Genomic DNA, 21,603 nt, shown 5'->3' on the forward strand with positions numbered 1-21,603 from the left:
TTCCCCGAAAGTTTGGAAAAATTCTTCATGATAAGCAGGGCAATTTCATTAGCCCAATTGCAGGAGAACTTGCTTACACTTTATGACTAGATGTCTGGATATTTGTGCTAATTAATAAGTTTGCTTATTAATACAGAAGTCATACACTATAGCTCACTTGATTCATTTAGCTTTATATGCATTTTCCCACAAGATAAAGATTATAAAAGATCTCTACTGCTGGTTTCTAGCCACAGGCAGAGCAGAATCTCAGGGAAGAACAGTAAGCAGAGGAACCCCTTGAGAAGAGTCAAAGTCAGGCTTCAAAACTCATTTAATCTCCTTTCGGAGTTTACTCTGTGGGCATCATTCCCTTCCCAGATGCCAGTGTTCCCCTAACTTGAATCATTCAGGTATTCTGTTATCATTTTGCCATTTTCTATACTGTTACTTACTGTGGCTTTCTTTCGTATGATTTACCTTTTTATTAACATTTTTATTGGGGTAAAATTTGAACACGGTGAAATGAACAGATCTTAAATGTAGAGTTTTGATGTTTTTCTGACGTGTGTGTATCCACGTGACTACCATTCCAGATTAAAATAGGCAACATTTGCCTCACCCCAAAAAGCTTCCTAACCAAAATTTTAAAATGTAATGCCCTCTTTTGATATGATTTACATCTTCAAATACATATAAATAAATACATTAATATTAAAGACTGTCCATTTATCCCTTTAAATCATCAGTAGAAACTTTAACATAAAAAATTCTTTTCATATTAATTTCAATTTTCCTATTCTCAAACTCTGCCCCACTGAAAGGCAGTGTTATGAAACAGCCTTCCAGGGGAGTGATTTTTAACCATGACATTCTTTAGTAACTTAATAACTAAACCTGCCTGATTAGGTTGCAAGAGATTTCCTTTTTTTATCTTGAATTACAAGCTATAGGAATTCGCTAGGATAACTCTTAGTAGGAAAATATTAAAATTAGACAAAGTGAATTAATTGCTGATATCAAAGCCTTTTGTATACCATTTATGAGAGCAAGCAAAGACCCCTTGATTTCAAGTCACTGTTTTCTGCTGTGGATGATTGTATTTGTTTCTTAAATTAAAAAGTCTACTTTGAGACTTGTAGATTTGCTTAACCTTTTTTTTTTTTACCTCTTTGGTTTGACTTTCAGTTCACAGCTCTGACTTCAGCCAAACTGAGCCCCTTGTAGTTTTCCTAAGATGGGCAGCGGGAGTGGGAGGAGCTGGGGGATAGAGGGGACCTGTGCACCGGGGTTGGGGCAGCAGACTTGGAAACCCTTCTGTTTTCCTTCCCTGGAGGTGAAGTGTTGTGAGAGAATAGGTTCTTACCTCACGCAAAAAAGAATTCAAGAGCAAGGCATGGTAGAGTGAAAGCAAGTTGATTTAGAGAGATAACATACTTCATAGGCAGAGTGCCGGCCATCTCAGAAGGCGAGAGAGAGAGAGAGCAACCGCAAGGTGCTGAGTTGGTTAGGTTTTATGGGCTTGGCAATTTCATATGCTAATGAGTAGGAGGATTATTCCAACTACTTTGGGAAAAGGGCAAGGATTTCCAGGAATCGCCCCCTAACCCACTTTTTGACCTTTTATGGTCATCCTAGGAACTGTCTTGGCACCTGTGGGTGCGCCATGAGGCTCAAGGTCTACTGGAAGTCAAGTCTTCCGCCATCTTGGTTCTAGCCACTTTGTCCTGTCCTCAGCTGCTGTGTCATTCCTTCAGTGGTTGCGCCCTGCCCCCTTTCTTCCCACTTCAAAAGGACAGTATCCTAGTGTGAGGGTCATGCTGTTCTCCAGGCTCACAGGGCTTGTAGTTGGCGAGGTATTGGCCAGCCGGCTTTTAAAGGGCACTTTTTCCATCCACAGGGCTGCTGGGAACCTGTTAGTGCCATTCTGGGGACTTGCAGGTCTGAAGGGTGCTTTGGAAGGTGGAAGTGATGTGGGTATCCAAACCAGTGACTTGAAGGAATTCAAAATACAGACTTGGTATATACAGACTTGGTACTTGGTAAACAGAAATTCATCTTTGTCAATAATTTTCTCTCTTAATGTTTAAGAATTGTTTTCCTCCTAATTATGAAAAAACACAAAGTATCGTGTAAAATTTTTTAAAAATATCCCTGTTTAATAATAGAAGATTGTATTGATTTTTGTTTCTCTATGCATGCTTATTTGAAAATTCACTCAAAGTATTAATTCACTTGAAATTCGAGTTTAGTAATACTTAAAATCCGGTGTCACAGAAATTCAAAACTTTTCAACCATAACTCTCCAAGTTTTCTAGTCTATATTTTACCTTTGAGCCAGAAGGCAATAAAAAGAATTCTATAAAGTGTGATTGCTCTTTTGTTAAGAAACAAAAATCTCTTCAGCCTGAGTCCTACGAATCATATGAAGAACAGGCAGTGTCCTTTGTTGTTTGGGACAAAAGGTTGTGTTCTGCAGTTTTCTTCAATCTCGTTGATTATACTCATCTCATCCAGAGACACGTGTGTCTCCACCATCAAGCTGCACACAAGATGAATCCGGGTTTCTTCTTGACGTTAGGTTATTATTCACCATCACCTTCCTCATCTCATTCCACTAAAATCAAAACCAGTGTTACTGATCGATAGAAAAGTGATGATTGATATAACATACAATAGGAATGTGAGTAATGAGTTTATTTTATAGATTTCAGCTATTACACTAGATATTAATCATCTTTCTATGCCTAATAGTAATAACTACGATTTTCCTATTTACAAAGGGAAATTATTATCATTGGAAAAAAATATGCCATTGAAAATTAGTAGAATTTACTTAGAACTTATTAGAACTTATTAGAATTAATCACTTGGAATTAATCTATAATTTCCAATTTATAAGCATTTGGCTTCTGCCCACAAGTCTTCCAACTTATTATTTATATTAGACAGCACGAACCTATTTCTTTTCTCTGAAGACCTATGAATTATTACTATTAAATTCTTTGTAATTATAATGACTTTGGGTAATATTTTTGTTTTGGCTTATGTAGTAATACGTTCACATTGCTTTGAAAATAATTTACTCTTTTATGAAATATGTATATTGGATATACATCTTAAGTCTGTATTCCCCCACACAGCCAGATCAAACAGATGTATCTTCCATGTCCTTCCACGAATCTAGGAGCAAGAATGTCTTTCATTTTAACCTCTGCAATCCTCAGAGAGCCAGTGTAAAGACTTGGATCCAGATAAAAATTTTTTTTAAATTGTGTTATTGTGCAGATAGTCTCCTTAAAAAAAATTGTACTACTGTGCAGAGTTTGTCTGTTCCTATGTAGAAGAGAGATCATCTTCTTTCGCCTAATGCTGAGGATAAGTGTTCAGAACGCTTGACAGTGATCGTAGGTTCAAGGATCAGGCCAGTTACCCTTACTGCTCAAGTTGTTGGAGAGAAAAATGGTAAAACAGATCACAAAGATCTCAACATCTATTCTGTAATCCAGAAGAAAAGTCTAATATGGGTACTAGACTCATCAAAGGTTCTCTGTGCATCAGCTTTTTAAATTTAATTGAAATATGTCAATCCTAAAAAAATCTTCCTTGGAAACCTTATCTTTTCCTAACCTTCCTCTTGCTAAAATATCCAGTGACTTTAGGAAAAGCCATACACAAATAGGAATTGTTCCCAGCAGACTTGAGTGTTTAGACGGTGTCCAGTTACAGGTCAAATAATCTAATTTACTGGCTCCATTCAGTCAGATGAACAGCTGGCATCCATTCTGCTTTTCCCGGGGACCTTTCCTCTCGGGACACCCTGTTTCTGTTAGTCCCGAGTATTCTGAAGCTCTCCATCGGTGCGAGTACAGCCTGTGCTATCTCTGTGTACTATCACTGGTACAGATAGATAGCCAAAGGCTATTTTAAAAACAATCAAGTCCAAGGCTTTAAAAATGATCAGTGAAGTGTATAATCACAGTGTTTCTTGAGGTGTCCTGTCCCTTCCGTCCTCAGCCCGGAGTGGAAGGTGGTAATAGATGGCCTTTTCATGCCTTCTGTTTAAGGTGGCCAAGTGGCCAATTTCTATTTTTAAGGAAAAGGCTCTCCTGTGTCTTAGCTCACTCCTTGAACACACACTCCACTGTTTTCTCTGGTAAGCCCCTCAAAGCTGAGAAATCCACATGGTGCTTTAGCGTGAACTCACAGATGGCGGAAGAGGTAGTGCAGGGGACAGCAAGATATTTACAGGTCACATTGCCACGGACTGATCTCTGACACTGTCCAAATCTCACAGCAAAATCGGCCTCTACTGAAGATGGACCGCACTGGAGCACTGGTCACTGACGGACGGTTATGTAAGAAAGTCCAGATTTGTAGATGATCTGTTGAAATCATGTTTAAAGTAGGGCTAGACAATGATCATTTCAACCTTCCCTCCTTTTTCAATAAAGTGTTAAAAATAAACATCATCCGGGCTCGAAGACTTAACTGTGTCATCTGTACTCTCCAGATCCTCAGATTAAGTAATAGCCATCATTTACAATGTTGCCTGAAACCAGTTTTCATCCTATTGCAAGCATATTTTCCCAGCAGATTTACGAAAGGAAAATGAGAATATTGGCTTTCGCTTCTGTGTGATGACTTTTGACAAGGAGTTTGTGTACATTATTCGAGGTACACATTCCCTTTTCCGTCAAAGTAGGCAGCTCTTTAGTTAAGATTATTATTAACTGACAGTTATTCTCACAAGATTACAAAACACATTTATATCTTCTATGAGCATAAAATGCTGAATGAAAATTTTACGCCCTCAGATTTAACACAGCGTTAGCTAACAAACTTGTTCTTGCCTGAAAATAAAAAGGTTTTAATGTAGATGAATAGTGACTTAAGGAAATGTGTGGCGTCAAGTCAGTTTATGCATTATGCAGAGTTTATAAACCGAATGTAAACACAGTTCTTACGGATTTTCAGTTCTTTGCAATGAAAGGCAGTTCTATCATTTGCAATCGTAATAATCATTAAATATATATATTTTTCGATGAGTGTCATGTGCTCTCTATACATATGACTCTTTGTTTTTTACATCCAGCAAGAAAAGAATGAATACTTGCTTTGTTTTCTTTAAAAGCCTTGATACATCTATAGTAGTAAAGATGTGTGAATGGGTGTGGGCTAGACCACTGCCTGGAAATCTTCAGTTTGCTTAAGAATCACCCAAAGAGCTTATTTAAACACAGATCCCTGGGCCCCACCCCAGAGTTTCTGCTTCAGTAGGGTTGGAGTGGCCATGAGTATTTGTATTCCTAACAAGCTGCCAGATGTGCTGAGCCGGTCACGTTGTGGCTCTTACTCTGCGGAGCGTTGGACTAGACAACATGGGAGAATCAGCTATGCCACCCAGGAAGCGAAGTAGAAAGGATAGAATGGATAAGGTAATCTTTAGTGTCTGTTTGTGGTGGGTCGACTAGTAGCCTCCAGAAGATACGTCCATCAGGAACCTCAGAACGTGGCCTTATTTGGAATAAGGATCTTTGCAGGTGTAACTGAGGTGAAGACTCGGAGATGTGATCATCCTGGATTACGTGGGCCATCAATCCAATGACGGGTGTTCTTATAAGAGACAGACATCTATCCCGGAGAACTGGAAGAGGAAAATTTTCTGATGCTTTACCAAGTTTGTGGTAATTTGTTATGCAGCCTTGGGGAACTAATAGGCTGGCCGAGTCCAGCCATATCAAAGTGCCAAGTTCCCTCGGTCCTGTGATCTAAGGATGAAGGGCAGAGTTCCGGCACTGACCTGGTGGGCTGGTGGTAAACAATGATTGAACATCAACTAACTGGCATGTTATTTAATTTAATTTTCCCTCAGATACCTTGAGGTAGTTATTTTTTAGCATTATTTAACAAAAGAAGACCCTGAAATGCAAAATGGTCATTTAGTCAGAAAATATATACTAGACCATTTGGCAAGTACTGACATGTTCGTTTTGGCTGCTGTGGAGTATTTAACAAAGCAGAAGAGGAATTTCTTACCACCAACACAACTCTTCTTGACTTTTGGTAGTTGTCTAACAGTATTTCTTTCTATTAATAACCTATAAAGCAGTTTGCACTTTGTTACCTTAATTTTATTTTCCTTTGTAGCAATCCTCTCACCTCATACTCAAATATGCTTATAATTTAAGCCAATGCTTAATTTCAAGACAGAAATAATAGAGGGAAGGGTATATAGCTCAGTGGTAGAGCACATGCTTCGCGTGCACCAGGTCCTGGGTTCAATCCCCAGTACTTCCATTAAAATTAAATAAATAAATAATAAACCTAATTATCTCCCCCTCCAAAAAAAAAAAAAAAAACCCGAACAAACAAGATAGAAATGATAGCTTTACATTGTCTTTGGAGATGTAGATCAATGATTTAGACAATAATATTTCTATATGCTTTTCTACCTTGTATGTATATGAAACAGTCCTGGAAAAAAATATTTGAATATTACTTTGAGGTTGAAGATCACAAAAAGACCACTTAGTCTCTAGCATCATAATAACATGAATTCCCTGAATGTTTCATATAAATTTTCCTTGAGTTATTATTAAGATATAATTTCTTAGAAGTAAATGAAAATAGCCCATTTTAACTGTAAATTCATCAATTTCTACTTGTAGTTGTCTGTTTCTCTGTGTATATTTTAAGGCTAAGATTTTAGGTGTATACAGGTTCAGGACTGTTATACTTTTGGGGTAGATTGTTTCTCTTAGCATTAAATAATAACTCTTTTTATCTCTGATTATGCTTTTTTTGCCTTAACATCTGTTCTTTTCTAACATTAAAATCACTACGTCAGGTTCCTTTTGTTAATAATCATTGATATATTGTGTCTATTTCATTACTTTCAATTTTTCCATGTCATTGCATTTTTTAAAAATTTCTGACCTTCACTGAGATACAATTTATTTACTCTTTATAATATGTACAGTTAAGTGGTTTTTAGTAGATTCATAGTTATGCAACCAATACCACTATCTAATTTCAGGACATTTTTTCATGATCCCAAAAGGAAACCTAACATTCGTTAGGAATCACTATCCATTTCTACCTCCCCATGGACCCTGGTAATCACTAATCCACTTCTGTCTCTGTGGATTTGCCTTTTCTGGACATTTCAGATAAATGGACTCATACAACATGTGGCCTTCTGTGTCTGACTTTTTTTTTAACTTTTCACTTAGCGTAATGGTTTCAAGATTCATCCATGTTGTAGTATGTGTCAACAGTTCATTATTTTTGAAGGCTGAATAATATTCCATTGTATGGGTATACTACAATATCTGTCCATTGATGAACATCTGGGTTGTTTCTACTTTTTGGCAGTTATGAAGAATGCTGTTATGTGTATTTATAGTTTTATCATTTTGACAAGACATCATTTCTTATGTGGACATGTGTTTTCATTTCTCTTGGGCGTATACCTAGGAGTAGAATTGCTGGACCAGAGGGTAACTCTACGTTTAACATTTTGAGGAACTGTCAAACTGTATTCCAAAGTGGCTCCACCATTTCCCAGTCCAGCCAGGAATGTATGAGGGTTCCGGCTCCTCGACATACTTCATCTTGTCTTTGTTTAGACATTAAAACTCCAATCTCAAGCCCTTTTGGCCCTTTCCTGGTTCACATTCCCTGGAGGTCTTCACCATGTCATTTCCCACTGATACAGCTTGGCATTCCACATGTTTCTGGCATCTGAATATTTCTTTTTCTTTCTTTAAAGATCATATATGTATTAAAATTTTAAAGTTGTTTTACTTAGTATTTTCATGTGGTTTTGAAGGTGAGGAAGGAAGAATGGATACAGGGGGAAGGCACTCATTTTGGATCAGGCGACCATTCCTGGAACCAAGCAAATCAGCGCAATTGCAGTGATTATGAAGTAGTGACTTAGAGTTACAGGTGTTGTTTGGGGCTGTGGGCCAGCGTGTCTCTTCTGAGCTAAATTACTTGGACCATATAGAATCCATTATTATACTGAGCTCATCATATGCCACATGAACTAACTCATCTTTTTCTTGTTGTTATTTTACAGATGCAAGTTTCCAAAAATAAGACTGAAAAGAAAAAGCCCAAATTTAGAAAAAGGAAAAGGTCTGATTTTTTTTTTTAAATTAAACACTCTGTATAAAATTGAAATATATATGCCGGGTTTAATTTTTATATGATATTTCCCCCTGGTTCTTAACTCTGTTTCTCTAGGGAAATGTGTTTTAAATTTTCTAAAAGAATAAAATGATAAGTAGTAGTCTTGGAAGTATGGAGAAGGTTTCATGTTTGTACAAATATGTTGAACTAGAACTTCCAGAGATTAATATCATGTGAGCAACCAGATGACAAGCAGGGTTTTCGTTTAAAACTCGATAATGCGAACCAGAAACAAGCCTTTATAACAATCCACTGATGACAAGTTTTCATGTTTATCATTGAACCAGCCATACAGTTTTTTTTTTTTAATGAATGGTAATCAGCGCTGTGTTACACCGCAGTAACCCCATCAAATAGGTAGGGGGTGTCTCGTAATTAACTCCATTTAAAAGAAGAAGAATTCGCGGCTTAGAGAAGTTAAGTGGCTTTCTCAAGCTCTTATGTTTAGAGAAAACGCATTTGAACAAACGTTCTCTGACTAAGTCATCAACAGAGTGTAGTGGAAAAAAATACGGGTTTTGCGGTCGGACAGAATTTAGTTCTGTCATGTTCAACCATTTTCCTACATTGTCAGATTTCTCAATTTCTCAGAGCTTCGGTTTCTTTATACAATAAGAGTAACAGTCACTTAGTAGGTTTCTGGAGGGAGAATTACATGAAAAAGGCCATGTAAGGTGCTGAGCAGATTGTTAGGGCTTTTCCCCTGGTGAGACCTCAATATTATTATTGAATCCATTTATTCCCCTTTGGTTTTTTCACTGCCTCACATACTGTGTAAAACCACCAAGCCAAAGTACCTCAAGCTAAGAAATAGATGTTTATCATTTACAGTTAGCAATGAATATGCATGACTAGTCATTTAAATATACACAATTGATCTTTTGGAACTAAATCTGTCAAATTCTTTTTCTAGGCAAGCTGTTTTAGAATCCTCTTTCGAAAATGTTTGTTCAGATGCTGCGTTATCAAAGGAAAACCTGGGTATGTGAAAGCTGGCCCACTCTTAGTTCTTTTACCTCTATTTAATTTCACCAAATGTAGTTGTCGTCCTTTGAAGGAAAAAAAAACTTACTTGTAGGAGAAACATTAGTGAGACATTTTTAGGACGGATTTACATACGAGGGCTTTTCAATGACTTTCAGTTTCTGTTCCCTCGAATGAATGAGATTTTCTCTGGCTTTGTCATGTATTTAATTTTTTTTTTAAATAAAGTACCAGCATTTGTTGGGGAGACACCAGCATCAATGCACGTCAATCCAGACTTCTCTGTCCAGGGTACCAGGGTCTGGGGGCTGCCCCAGGGACAGAAGAAAGAAAAGCACCTGCCGGGGCTTCCAGCTGAATTAATTGCCCACCGTAGGCGTCAGACCACAGTGGGGAGAAAGCGGGGAGGAAGCCTTTGCTTTCAGAAGTGCTTTCCACTTTCTGCATTTCCCTTCGTCCTGAAAAGCCGGCACCTGCTTGCTTGCAAGGTGGAGCTTTGGCAGCCCTGTGAAGACGTTTCAAAGTTGATTAAACCCAGAGAAGTGATCGGAGCCAAACTCCCTCCCCATGGAGCCCCACCACCACATCCTACACACTAATTTCAACTGGCTAAGCAAGCCATTCGTAAAGTCTCAGCACAAGAAAGGATCAGGCCAACGAAGGGCAGAGCAGTTATTTTAAAAAAGAAATTTCTTCTGTTCCTCTCCTAAAGCACAACAGAATTCCATTGCTCCTGTCTCTTCTTCAACTTAATTCTGCTGCTGCCTTCCAGCTAATAAGGTTCCTTTTTGTTTCCCCCTTGGCTGTTTTTTCCCTTTGCCTCAAGTGATCAGTCCAGATATTCCTATGGAAAAGCAAACATCATTCTATCCCTAAACCGAGCTCCCACTGGGAGACCCTGACCCCACAGCTGGGCCCTTCTCCCCTTCAGCTGGCACAGGACCCCACAGAGGAAACCCACTGCCGCCGGGAGTCCAGGGCCGGCAGTGACACTCCCGTGTCACAGTGTGACCGCATCTCAGCGGTTCCCCGCGTAACGGGAAGCCCTTTCAGTAGTCTCACGCTCTGTGTGGCTCTGAAAGCCTCAAGGGCTCATTGTGAGAGCAGTTAGCCTGATCTGGATTTTACTCCTCCAGTCCCATGCGAACTATGGAGCAGAAACATCCAGTCTTCTCTGTTCTTTATAAGAGCCGCTTCCTGACTGACTTCCTGAAAGAGGGGTTCTTTCCCAGTAATTTAGCCCTCTTCAGACTTTTTACCTCCTACCCATATTCCTGTGGATCTCTTGGTCCAAGCCTCTGATATGTCTCGTTTCTTCTTAGCCTAATTAGGGCCAGTCCTATTTCCTATACCGTTTTATTCTTGAGACTCTGCCCCACTTTTTGGACCCTCTTTCCTCGCACCCCCAGGTCCTGAAGGCCCCATCAGTCTGCTGCCCCAGCCCTGATGAGCCTGTACGGGTTTTATGCTCCACGATCACTTCTCTCCCCTTTGGTTAGAGATCCGGGGGGAGTTAATTAAGCGCAGCTACTTCACCTCTCCAAGGATCAGTGTCTTCATCTGCTGTAAAGAAAGGCAGAGGAAGCCCTCTTATCCAACAAAGAGAGCACTGTCTCTGGAAAATAATAGAAAAAGTGGAGAAGTCATTAAATAATGTAAACGCTATGTTCATGGCTCTATAAAGATTTAATCTAAGAATTATTTGTGGAGCATGTCTGGGTTGTTTGGAAAATTACTGCCAGTAATATCTTGTATTATATTTGTGTCGTCCCTGTAACTAATTTTTTTTTCCAGTGTTCAGGGACAAAAAAAATTCATCTATGATGATGAAATAATAATACAATAATAGCGATGATAATCAACACCTGTAACAGTTACTGTGTGTCCTCACTCTTCTAAACATCTCATGTCTACTGATTGGTTTAACCCTCACAAGATCTCTCTGAGACAGGTAAGATAGGAATTCTGACACCGCCCGTTCTATCAGTGGAGAAACAGAAGCACTTAGGTTATATGATTTTTCTAAGGTCCCATAGCTTCTTAAAATTCCTCAAAGCTCACAGTTGCTTCCTTGCTTGGAGTACCAGAAGCTTAAAGCTAAATGTATGGTTATCCTGTACAGCAGTGGTAGTTGGTCTAAGCATCTTTTAAACGTCATTATCGCCCTTTGTATCCCCCTTAATGAATCGATTTTGATTCCTTTTGTTTTTAGTCTTCGAGTTTTTGTCATCTGTTTCGTTGTATCACTGTTTTCTGTTGGTCATCACCTCATTTCTTTTGGGGAAGTAGACAGTCTGTCAAAGTTTTAATAAAGAAAGATTGACGGATTACCCTGGATTAACTAATAATCTATTACTATTCATTAATAAGTTAGCCCAGGGTGTGATCATCAGCCACCTGAGGCCGGTGGGCGCAGCAGAGAATGGTTAGCACAGGAAAGGTCTGGACCATGGGCTGAGCCTGGCCAGGGCAGGAGGCCTGGAGGCCTGGGGCTGGGCGGTGATGGGGAGAAAGGTACTGTCTCGCTCTTCAAGACAAACCTTGCCCCCACCTGCTCTTGGTTGGGAGTTACCTTCAACCTGCAGGCTGAAAGGGGGCGGGGGTGGCCGGCACGCCCCTTTCCAAACAGCACGGTGCCTCCTGTTTCTGCTAGTGTCTCAGGACGGTGACCTTTTCACTCCACGTCAGCCTGGATTTCACTCATCTCTGCATCTGAATCTTGAACTCTCAGAGGAGGAAGGGTTTGTCGTTTATTGAAAACCAAACCAAACCAATGCTTTTGCCTCCTCTTCACCCCACTTCTCTGTAAGAATGGCTTCAAAATTTCAATATTGAAATGGCCCTGAAAATGTATTTAAGATGATGTTTTCAGTGCCAGGCGAGAAGTAACCCAGCCCCTTTGTATGAGGGATGAAACAGCTTGTTTAAACACTGAATAGAGAAATAGAGATTAACCCAAACTTCATAAATATAAATCTGAAGGCTTTTAAAATAGTGACCAATTTATTGAGACAAACAATAAGTTATTTCTTGTCAGGAACGGAAAAACAACACTGATTTATTTTACAAAAATTCATTTTTAAAAGCCAAATGCAGACTTCAGTATGGGATCCTTTTTTTTCCTCCTTTTTTTTTTTAATTTTTCTGTGATAGAACAGCTATCATGCACCACTTGACTCTCAACAACAAATTGAAGCAAGTCAGGAAAAGCACAGGATAATCAGGGTTGATAGATGAAGACTGGCCAGGCAGTAAGCACAGGCATTCATCCTGTCTCCATCCTCGGAGGACCTCATTGACCAATTTCGCTAACCCAGTTTGTAGATTACAGTAACCTCTATTTCCGAGAATTATTTTTGGACTCCATCAGTTCGCAGAATAGAAATACCTGTTGAGAATAGCAAGCCTCCTGTTGCTGTGGAAGCAGAATTTGACATCAGTCAAGTTGGTGTCATGAACCCCTGTTGATTTATGAAGTCATCCATTACTTTGTGTACCCTCAGATCAAAAGACAGCGGAGATATTTTTCCAGATCACTTGAAAACAGAGAGCCCACAAAAGCATTCAGCAGTGACCTGCGTTATCATAAATTGGTTGTATTTTAGTCGAGCCTTAGAAACATAAAGATATTTGTGTGCCATTTTTCCTTTACAGCACAGCTCAAAATTCATCTTCTCAACAGTGCATTAAGTGTCAGCGTCAATTTCCATAGACTCAGAATGAGAAGCAGGGATGAGTGGGACTGGGGAATCGGGGTGAAGAGAACCACACGTAGGTGTCATGAGGTGACAGGTCCCTAAGCAAGAAGTCCGTCCTGAAGAGAGGTTAACCTCATTAGCAAAACTGCTGCAATAAAAACATGCGTTCCTGTCGAAAAGCCTTGTTCAGTAGATGGGGTTGCTTTGGAGTTTCCTCATAGACTCTCCAGGTGATTCTGACACCCCTCAAATTTGGAGGACCATGTTCTCCAGTGTAACAGTGCATAGGCTGTGTTCTTAGGCTTAGCGATTCCCACAGAACACAGATCCACGTGGAGACAGCTAACATGTGAGCTACGGTTTTTGTCGGTTTGTTTTGTTCTCAAATATAGAAGCTGATCCCAAGGTGCGGGGTGGCTTATCAGAAAGCTGCTTTCAAACCTTTCTGGAAGTTTTCCATAGAGAAAGCCTGAGGTGGGCTGGGTAGGGATGATGCCAGGAAACTCGCTGCTCTGTGACTCCTGCCAAGTCCCCGGCCTTAGAAGGCACTCAGTAAATATGTGTGGATCGCATAAAAGGAGATGGTGATAAAATATGGATTCTTTTGAACTGGAACTTTTCACATTAATAATCTCTGTTTTTTACCTTAAAACATGCTTGGTTTACAGGATACCTGTGAGTGTAAACACACGCACACACACAGACAAATGGATGTGTATATCACATGCACAATTAAATTGAAATTAATGTTATTGCTGAGAACATCTTGCTTCCATATCCATTGATAATATTTTACCACTGAAGGGTGCGTCCAGCTTGGGTCCCCTGAACTTTCAGCTGCTCTGCCTAGTGGGATTTTTGGTGACCTGCCAGTGAACAGCGGATAAAAGGATTTGTGTGTCAGATGGGAACAACTGGAGTGGAAGGTGATGGGGTGTGTGTGCGTGGCCTTGCCTCTTGCTGTCTTGGAAGACTTGTCAGGTGCTCCATCTGTCTGTGGTGTCGGGGCAGGCCACGCTGGCCTCCTTCCCCTGGTCTTCGCTTCCGCAAGACTCTGTCTGAAATGAAAATGTTTGCTTTATTTAAATCGGGAATCAGTTGCAAATTGTTAATCAGTAATCGCCTCTGTAGAGTTACACTGGACGTTTATAGGCGTTAATTTCTTTGGTAGGGAATACTGTTTTATCTCAGCACATTCAATGAAGTACCAGATTTTTTGCCTACTCACATGTTTATGTCACTATAGCAAAAAAAAACCCCACAACTTTTATGTGTGTGGGTTTATTTTTTTTAAAATCAGATCAGATCCTTAAGATGCACTGATATTTTGATTAGGAATAGCGTAGCCTGTGTGTAGCCTAGCCACGTAATTACAAGGCCTCCCCTTTTAAATAGCAGTTTGAATAGTTTATTGCAGGGACTGGCAAATCGTGGCCCTGAGTCCACCAGTGGCTGCCGGTTCTTGTAAATAAAGTTTTATTGGAACACAGCCACTCTCATTTGGTTTATACAGATACATATGGTTTGCACTGTAGCAGGAGAATTGAGGTGTGATGGAGACTGTCCAGCCCAGAAAGCTTGAAATATCTACTCTCTGGCCCTTCACAGAAAAAAGTTGCTGACCTCTGGTCTATAAATAACAATTTCATTTGGTGCCCTTGGCTCCTTATTAAAGAAATATCAACTTCTGGTGAGCTTTTGATACTTCAGGGCTACTTTGTGGTCCACACATAGCAAGAACGTCACCTACATTTTTCAGGGGGTACTTGTAAAAAGATTGACCCGGAAACCCATAATAATTTTGCATCAAGCCAATTCCAGACATGAAAATTATATGAAATATTTATTTTCTATCTCCTAACATTTAGAGAACGTCCTCCTTGGGGGTGGTTGAGATTATGAACTGGATGGCATGAATTAAGATGTAGCATTTTGACTGTCTAATTACTGATGTTTCTTTAGTTGTCTCTGAGACCGAAATTTTACTGAAAGAGCTGGAGCAAATGCTTCAGCAAGCCCTGGAGCCCACGGCAGCACCTGAAGGGGCTGAAGAGGAGCAGGGGGAGACGGAGGCAGCAGGGAAGGTAGGCTTCGTGGTTATTATCAGGCCGAACAGCACCTTCAGATTCCTTAAGTGGCAGAAATTGCTCCTGGATGTTCATTTTAATTATATGGGAATTTTTTTTTTTCAGTTCTGAAATGTGAGCCCTTGATTATCACAGGGTAGATAATAAACTAAGCAGCCTGTTGAGAAATCAGAATATATGGTTCAGTCTTTGAAAAGAAAAATGTGTTTGAGGAGAGGGAGGGGCTCGTGGTTTGAGGGGCTCCAGTCTTGACGGTCAGGACGAGAGCGGTCTGGAAAATCTGCCCTGTCTGGTTCCTGCACAGGGACAACCCCCACGGGGGCAAACCTCCTTAATAACACCCTGGAGGCGGAGGTTCTCACCTGGATATGTTTCACTAGCCTTAACTAGATTGTCTTCTTTTTGGTGGGGGAGCAACTATGTTGAGCTGAGAAAGGCCGTGTGTGTTTACAGCATCCAGTACTTCCATGTGACAACAGAAATTTGAAGTTGGTTGACAAACCACTCAGCACATCAGCTCCGTGTCTCTGCAGATAAAATCAGGGGCCAAGCCCGGGTCATTAACACACAGCAGCAGTGTGGCAGGTGTGAGAAAAGCAAGTCACAAGGCAGATGCTCCCCAGGGGTGGTACAGCTGTTCCCTAAATAGTGGGGAAGACGAGTGGCCACGAGGAGCTGTGGGTCCTCAGGGCTTCGTTCATTCTCTCGCTCACTCACTCAGATACACAGCGAGCCCGGAACCCGGTGCCTGTGCCCCCGTCCCGGTCCTGCCACCGAGGACTGGTGTGTTTTGGCAGAGTTGCTTATCACTTGCCTCAGAGGATTGTTTGAGGGTTAAATGGGGCAAACCAGAAAAGTGCTTCGCACAGTAATTGGCACCCCAAAATTGGCTACTGTTACAGATGAGCGTTGGCTCTGGCAGCCACTGGAGAGAGGAAGGGCTGAGGGTTCCTTGCTGCATCTCTTTGCCCACGTTCTCATTGTGAGGACCCACCCGCCCCCAAGTCTGTTCTGAGATGCAGAAAACGGTGGATTTGTAGATGGACAAGATCATTTCCCCACTTTGGCTGAGTTCATTCAGACCTTTAGCAAGAGTAAAGGTGATTCTTAAACACCTCCTTTATTGAGTTAGAAGTCAAGAAAATATACAGAATTTACAGCTGAGATCGAAGTGTCAAGAGAAAATAAAAATAACATTAAAAACACTCACTGAGTTGAAAGACAGAATCATCCTCTTGATCAGTGATACGAGCTTGTCCCTGATTGGCCATGGACTGTGGACACCGTTTTCTCAATTAGAGTTCCCTTTCTTAAAAAGCTTGTTCTCTCTCTGTAGATCTTACCTTTTGTAGAATAAGATCTATAGATTGGTGACATATATATTGTATATGTATAGTTAACTTACAGATTATTCTTTTCTAGCAAATGTGTGTTTGTTTGAGCACCATATGGCTGTATACAGTGTTTTTTTCCAGTCTTTGCAGTTCGTCTTTTCAAAAACACAGCCAGGTTGATTTTTATAGAAATGGCCTGGAGTTTTTACCCACAGAATTGGCTTCTATTTTGCCATTATAACTGGTAACCTGATAGAACAGAAAATTACTTCGGGTTTTTATTTCTTAAGGTCAAATATCTAGTTTTAATACATCGCCAGGCAAGAGCGGGCTTTTTGTAATATTTTAGGTTTTCAAAAGGCACTGAGGAATTATACAAAATTAACCACTTTAGCTTGCTGGCAGGCAGGTGCGTGCCGCCTGCTGACTGGTTCGTGGGCTGTTCTCCACCAAGTTTAATGAGCGTGGTTCTCATGCAGGTTTGGTTACTCAGGGCCTTATTCGCTTTGAAATGAGGAGAATAGCAGTGAAACCAGCTGTCAAAGCCGGAGCCATTTCCAGTTTAAAAATAAAGAATGATCCCCTAAGGGATTTATTTTTTTTCCTTTTTTTTCTAAGTTGGTAGGAAATATTAATGTGGCTTCCAAAGGTAATCCCACCTCAAACGGAAGACGCATTTTGTTTTTAGGAGAAAGTGGCCCTTCCACTTTGGGTAAAGCTGGCACACCAAGAAGAGCCACCTGCTAAGTTTTAAGTTCTGAGCATGTTTGTTCTCTGGGCAGAGACTGAGCTCTTTTCAGAGTTGTGAATTCGATGGTGTTTGCATCATTCATTTCCTGTATGAGGTTTCAAGTTGATTACACTCAAGCGCTTAGACCAGTGAACAGGGAGGAGCAACGGGGAAAAAGGCAGACACACATGGATCATCAACATTCATTTCAGTTTGTCACTGAAATACTTTTGATTATTTTCCTCAGTAGAGTCACCTTTTTAATTATGTTCTTAGCTAATATTACTGCTCATTGACATGCCCTGACTTGGGAAAAAAATGGGAAGGAATTAATTTCAGATCATTATAAAATCCACCTGAGTAATTCACAAATTAGGTCACCCATATACAAATAAGACAGAATTTACTGAATAATTATTTGTATTACAAGGTACATTTTTGATACATGAACGCACTTGTATAAGCTACATACATTTTTTTCCTTATGTTGTGTGGGAATTGACCTCTACTTTTAATGAACCTTGAAGTTATAAATCTCATAAATGAGTGTGTTGTGTTCTTTTACCCGTGTCCTTTCCCACTAAGCTGGCATACACACTCTCCCTAGTTGTCAGGAATATAGATGCTTACAAGGTGATCTCAGAAAATGTGCCTGAAACAACTCTTGACTTGTATCCCCTCCTCATAAGAATCACTTTTAAATAAATAAATAGAGAAAACTCCCAGAATTTTAATTCTAATGACCACATTTTTCCAAAGCATAAAATCAAACTAAAAACGTGTAATGTTGGGGAATCTATTCACTTAGACGTGACTCAGTAAGTGACTTTCACATGAACACACTTACTGTACAACCTGGGATCCCTGTTTGACCAGCGTGGCGGACACCGTGTGCCTGCTGTGGATGCGGGAGTTACGGACTGCTTCGCGTTTTACTTGTGAAATAATTAAGCCTGGTCTTCAAGCAGACTTGATGTAGTCCTAATGAACTGTATGGTTATTTTTACAGTCTTGTAAATGCGGCCCTGAAGCTCCTGCGGCCAGCTCGCCTGAGGACCTCTGTGAAGAGGACTATCTCGTGATTGATGGGCTACAGCTGAAAGCTGGAGAATGCATTGAAAGTATAACTAACAAGTTTAAAGAAATAGATGCGTTGATGTCCGAATTATAGCGCATTATAGATACTTTCAAAAGTTAATTAGAAAGCCATTCGCATCTTTATATTCTCCCGAAGTCAAAACTTAAAAAATGTTTAGTGAAATAGGTACCCATTATCCCAAAGTTGATAATTTCTAATAACTTTCTACTTAATATTTTGAGAATATCCATTGTTCTGAGTCAATCAAATGGTATTTGTGTTTTAAATTTAGAATTTAAGAAACTCTGTTATTGTATTTGTAGTTTTTTTCTTGTTTGCCTTAATTTAAAATGATTTATGAAACCTACTACACAAATATATTCTTTACAATGATTATTTAGACCCTTTATTCAAATGTGGCTAACTGTTAAAATGACTGCTAATGCTATTGTAATGCTTACAGATAATTCAAATCTAATGTCCTTAGAGAATGTGTATTTGTAGTAGAATTAAGTTACTGCAAAAATAAAAGGAAATAATTTTTTAAATGGTTATATAATAGCATTGGGGATTTCCTTAAAAACAAAAATGTCAGTTGCCTTATTCTGTTGGAAACAATTGTTTCAGCCACAGTTCCCAAACTGCCTGATGAGCAGAATCTGTGGAGGGTCTTTGGAAGATCAGAATCCTGGACTCTTCCCCACTGGATCAGAATCTCTGGAGGTGAAGGTGGGAAAATGTAATTTAAAATAGAGAAAGACAGTTACACAATCTTCACTATAGAAAAATCTGAACAGTAAAGTAAAAAAAGTACACGGTGCCATACCACTCCCTCATCTCCCCTGAAGGTTGGGGGTTCCCAGTAACAGCCCCAGCGCGTGTGCACGTCAGCACGTGTGTTTGCACACCCATCTTGCATTCTAGCTCCAGCTCTGTCTGCACCTGTCGCCCTCCTTGGGGAAGGGGTGGCGGAAGGGCATTCCCTGCACAGAAAAACAAAAAACAAAGCTTGAGTAGAGATGAGAAAGCAAGAAAGCCTCCAGGACTCGGTGTTGGTTGAAGGAGCCGGAGTGACGGTGGGAAAGGAGCCTCAGTGGGTAAGGAGACCGGTGGGACAGGCTGGGGGGCCACGGGAACGTCCCCTTCACATCTGAGGATGCTCACCGGCAGCAGTGTGTGGAGAGTGGGTGACGGGGAGGGTCCCCGGGGTCAAGGCACCAGCTGGGGGACGCCTTCGGTAATTCAGTGGTGAGATCCCGAGAGCCTGAATGATGGTGGGGCCGCAATGGAGAGAAGCAGGTAGGTTCAGGCTCCATCAACACGAGTGGATTATTAGGACTTGGAGATCGGGTGTGGGGTGGGACGGGGGGGTAGTCCAAGATGCCCCCAGGTTCCTGGTGTTACCAGCACTGTTCACTGACGTGGGCACACGTGCAGATTAGAAACATAAGCCAAGTTTGGGCCAAACAGTGTGAGTTCAGGGAAGAGTCTAAACAAGTCATGCTTTGACCAAGTCTGCATTTCAACACCAGTCCAAGAACCAGAGCAACTGGGGTCGGTCTCTCAACACATATGTAAATTCTAAGCGCTGGGAAACAGTGAAGGCTGACGTCCTCTTTTTCTCCCAGCTGAATTTACTCCAGAGCATTCTAGGAGAACTGTTCCACTTCTCCTTGGCAGCATGATTCTATATTCACAGCCTCCCCAACAGCTCAAGAAGTAATCCCATTCTGTGTTACTTCTTTGAGCCAGCTATAAAAATGACTCCAATCGTATCTGAAAGCGTTTCATCCACCATTCAGGTGTTTGATACAGACTCTGATCTGGTGGATCACTTAAATCACTCACAGCTAGTTCCTCTTGGTCAAACAGCTGGTGCTCATCAAAGTCAGATTCCATAGGTGAGAGGCTGAACTTGCCAGACCGAATCCACCTCTGCAGTGTCTGCAGTGTCCACTGAGGTCTTTGTGTTCTTGAGCCGCGCAAAGTGATTCTGAGAACAGACATTTAATGGGCTTTTCTGCAGACAAAACTGCAGCCTCCTTCCAAGAAGAGGCCGGGGGAGCCCCCATCCGTGTGAAGATACAGGCTTTCGCATTTCTGGGTGGGATGCAGGTGCGATCAGCTAACATCTCTGTCTTCAGGGCTGAGAGCGGTTCCCGGCGGGCAGGCCCTCCGCACGGGTGACCATCCCGCGTGCAGAGGCGGCCCCCAACCTGGAGCCGGCGCAGAGGCGGGACTGCGGGAGCACGCCCTGCCTTCAGACCCCGGTGCCGGGGGACCCGCGTGCGTTGCTGAACTTCTCTGCGCCTACACTTCTCTCCATCTCTGAAGTGGAGGTCGCTGTGAAAGGGAACATGGTCAGCTGCACGGAGCGCAGGTAAGAGTCCTAACAGGTGGCTAACTATGCAAGTTAGGACCATACCCCCCACCCCCACCCCAGGGGATTTATATCTTCCTTCCAGCAGAGCCAGAGGCCATGCAGCTGCTTCTGCGGCTCTGGGACCAAGGACTATGTGTTATTAGCTGACTTCTGGGGCCACACCCTACATTTATAGCTAGAGCTTCTTGCTGGGCCCAGAGGAAAACTTCATAAGGAAATTGCATCTACCTACCGGCCAAAGTTAAGTTCTAAGTACACGAGCTAAACCATATTTGATATGTGAGGTATAAGGCAGTATGTCTGGGCCTTCTGCCAAACATTCGGGTTTTGGAAAAAGAGCCCCAACTTTGTCCAGTCTGAGGAGTGGCTGACTGATCCTCTTTGGAAGGATCTGGGTCCTAGTCTGCAGCCTCCATAAAGTTCTGCATTTATTGGAAACTGAGTCCCAGGTTAGATCTGCAGACCCTGGAGAGTTGGGCACCAAAGCCAGCTCTGTTGCCCTAAATTCCGGGAAGACCTGGGCCTTCCACCCTACACGAGGTGAACTTGCGCAGGGATTTCCATTGGTAAGAGGCTTAGCTGCATCTTTACTGGGGACAAACTGTGGACTTTGAATGGATTCGTCTCTTTTTGCTACCCGTGGGGTGAAGAGGGACATGGACCTGTGTCCTTGCAAAAGTCTGTGGTGGTACAGCCTTGGCCTCACTGGCTCTGCAGTGGAGTGTAGTGGGCCACAGACAATTAATCTATCCACAGACAGACCCAGATACTATAATGAACTGTGTAAATCAGTCTAGTCTTTGTGGAAAAAGTGAGTGGTTAGTTCTTTCTAGAGGAACGTGCATTCGCGTGGCTGAGGTCACCTGTGCAGGGCTTAGATGGAACCAGATCGGAGCTGGTAATCCATGACTGCACCGTGTCCTAGGGCTGACAGATGGTTGAGTCTGTTCCAGTTCCTTCTAGGCCAGTCAGATTTGCACCTGCGGCCCTTCCAAGGGACAGAGGTACAATTTTGAAAATTCTCAAAACATCCAAGTCTTGCTCTGTCATTTTTCTCTCTCTCGGGTCCCAACAGGAGCTCTGGACAGAATACAATTTAAAAATAGTATTTCTTTAGAGCTGAACCAATTC

General features: G+C 41.4%; 1 protein-coding gene across 5 annotated transcripts in view; it reads left to right on the forward strand.

The window, feature by feature from the left end:
* The window catches only part of ZCWPW2 (zinc finger CW-type and PWWP domain containing 2), a 114,329-nt gene extending 95,688 nt beyond the window's left edge, over positions 1-18,641 (forward strand). For all 5 annotated transcript variants that reach the window (XM_072940898.1, XM_072940896.1, XM_072940900.1 and 2 more), the window contains 4 exons: positions 8,066-8,124; positions 9,092-9,159; positions 14,823-14,944; positions 18,021-18,641. In XM_072940898.1, coding sequence (XP_072796999.1) covers positions 8,066-8,124; positions 9,092-9,159; positions 14,823-14,944; positions 18,021-18,182 — 411 coding nt within the window. In that variant the 3' untranslated portion in view covers positions 18,183-18,641. The remainder of the gene's footprint in view (positions 1-8,065; positions 8,125-9,091; positions 9,160-14,822; positions 14,945-18,020) is intronic.
* Positions 18,642-21,603: the final 2,962 nt, after the last annotated feature.

Source organism: Vicugna pacos, chromosome 17 (assembly GCF_048564905.1).
Source record: "Vicugna pacos chromosome 17, VicPac4, whole genome shotgun sequence".
In the NCBI taxonomy this organism is placed as follows: domain Eukaryota; kingdom Metazoa; phylum Chordata; class Mammalia; order Artiodactyla; family Camelidae; genus Vicugna; species Vicugna pacos.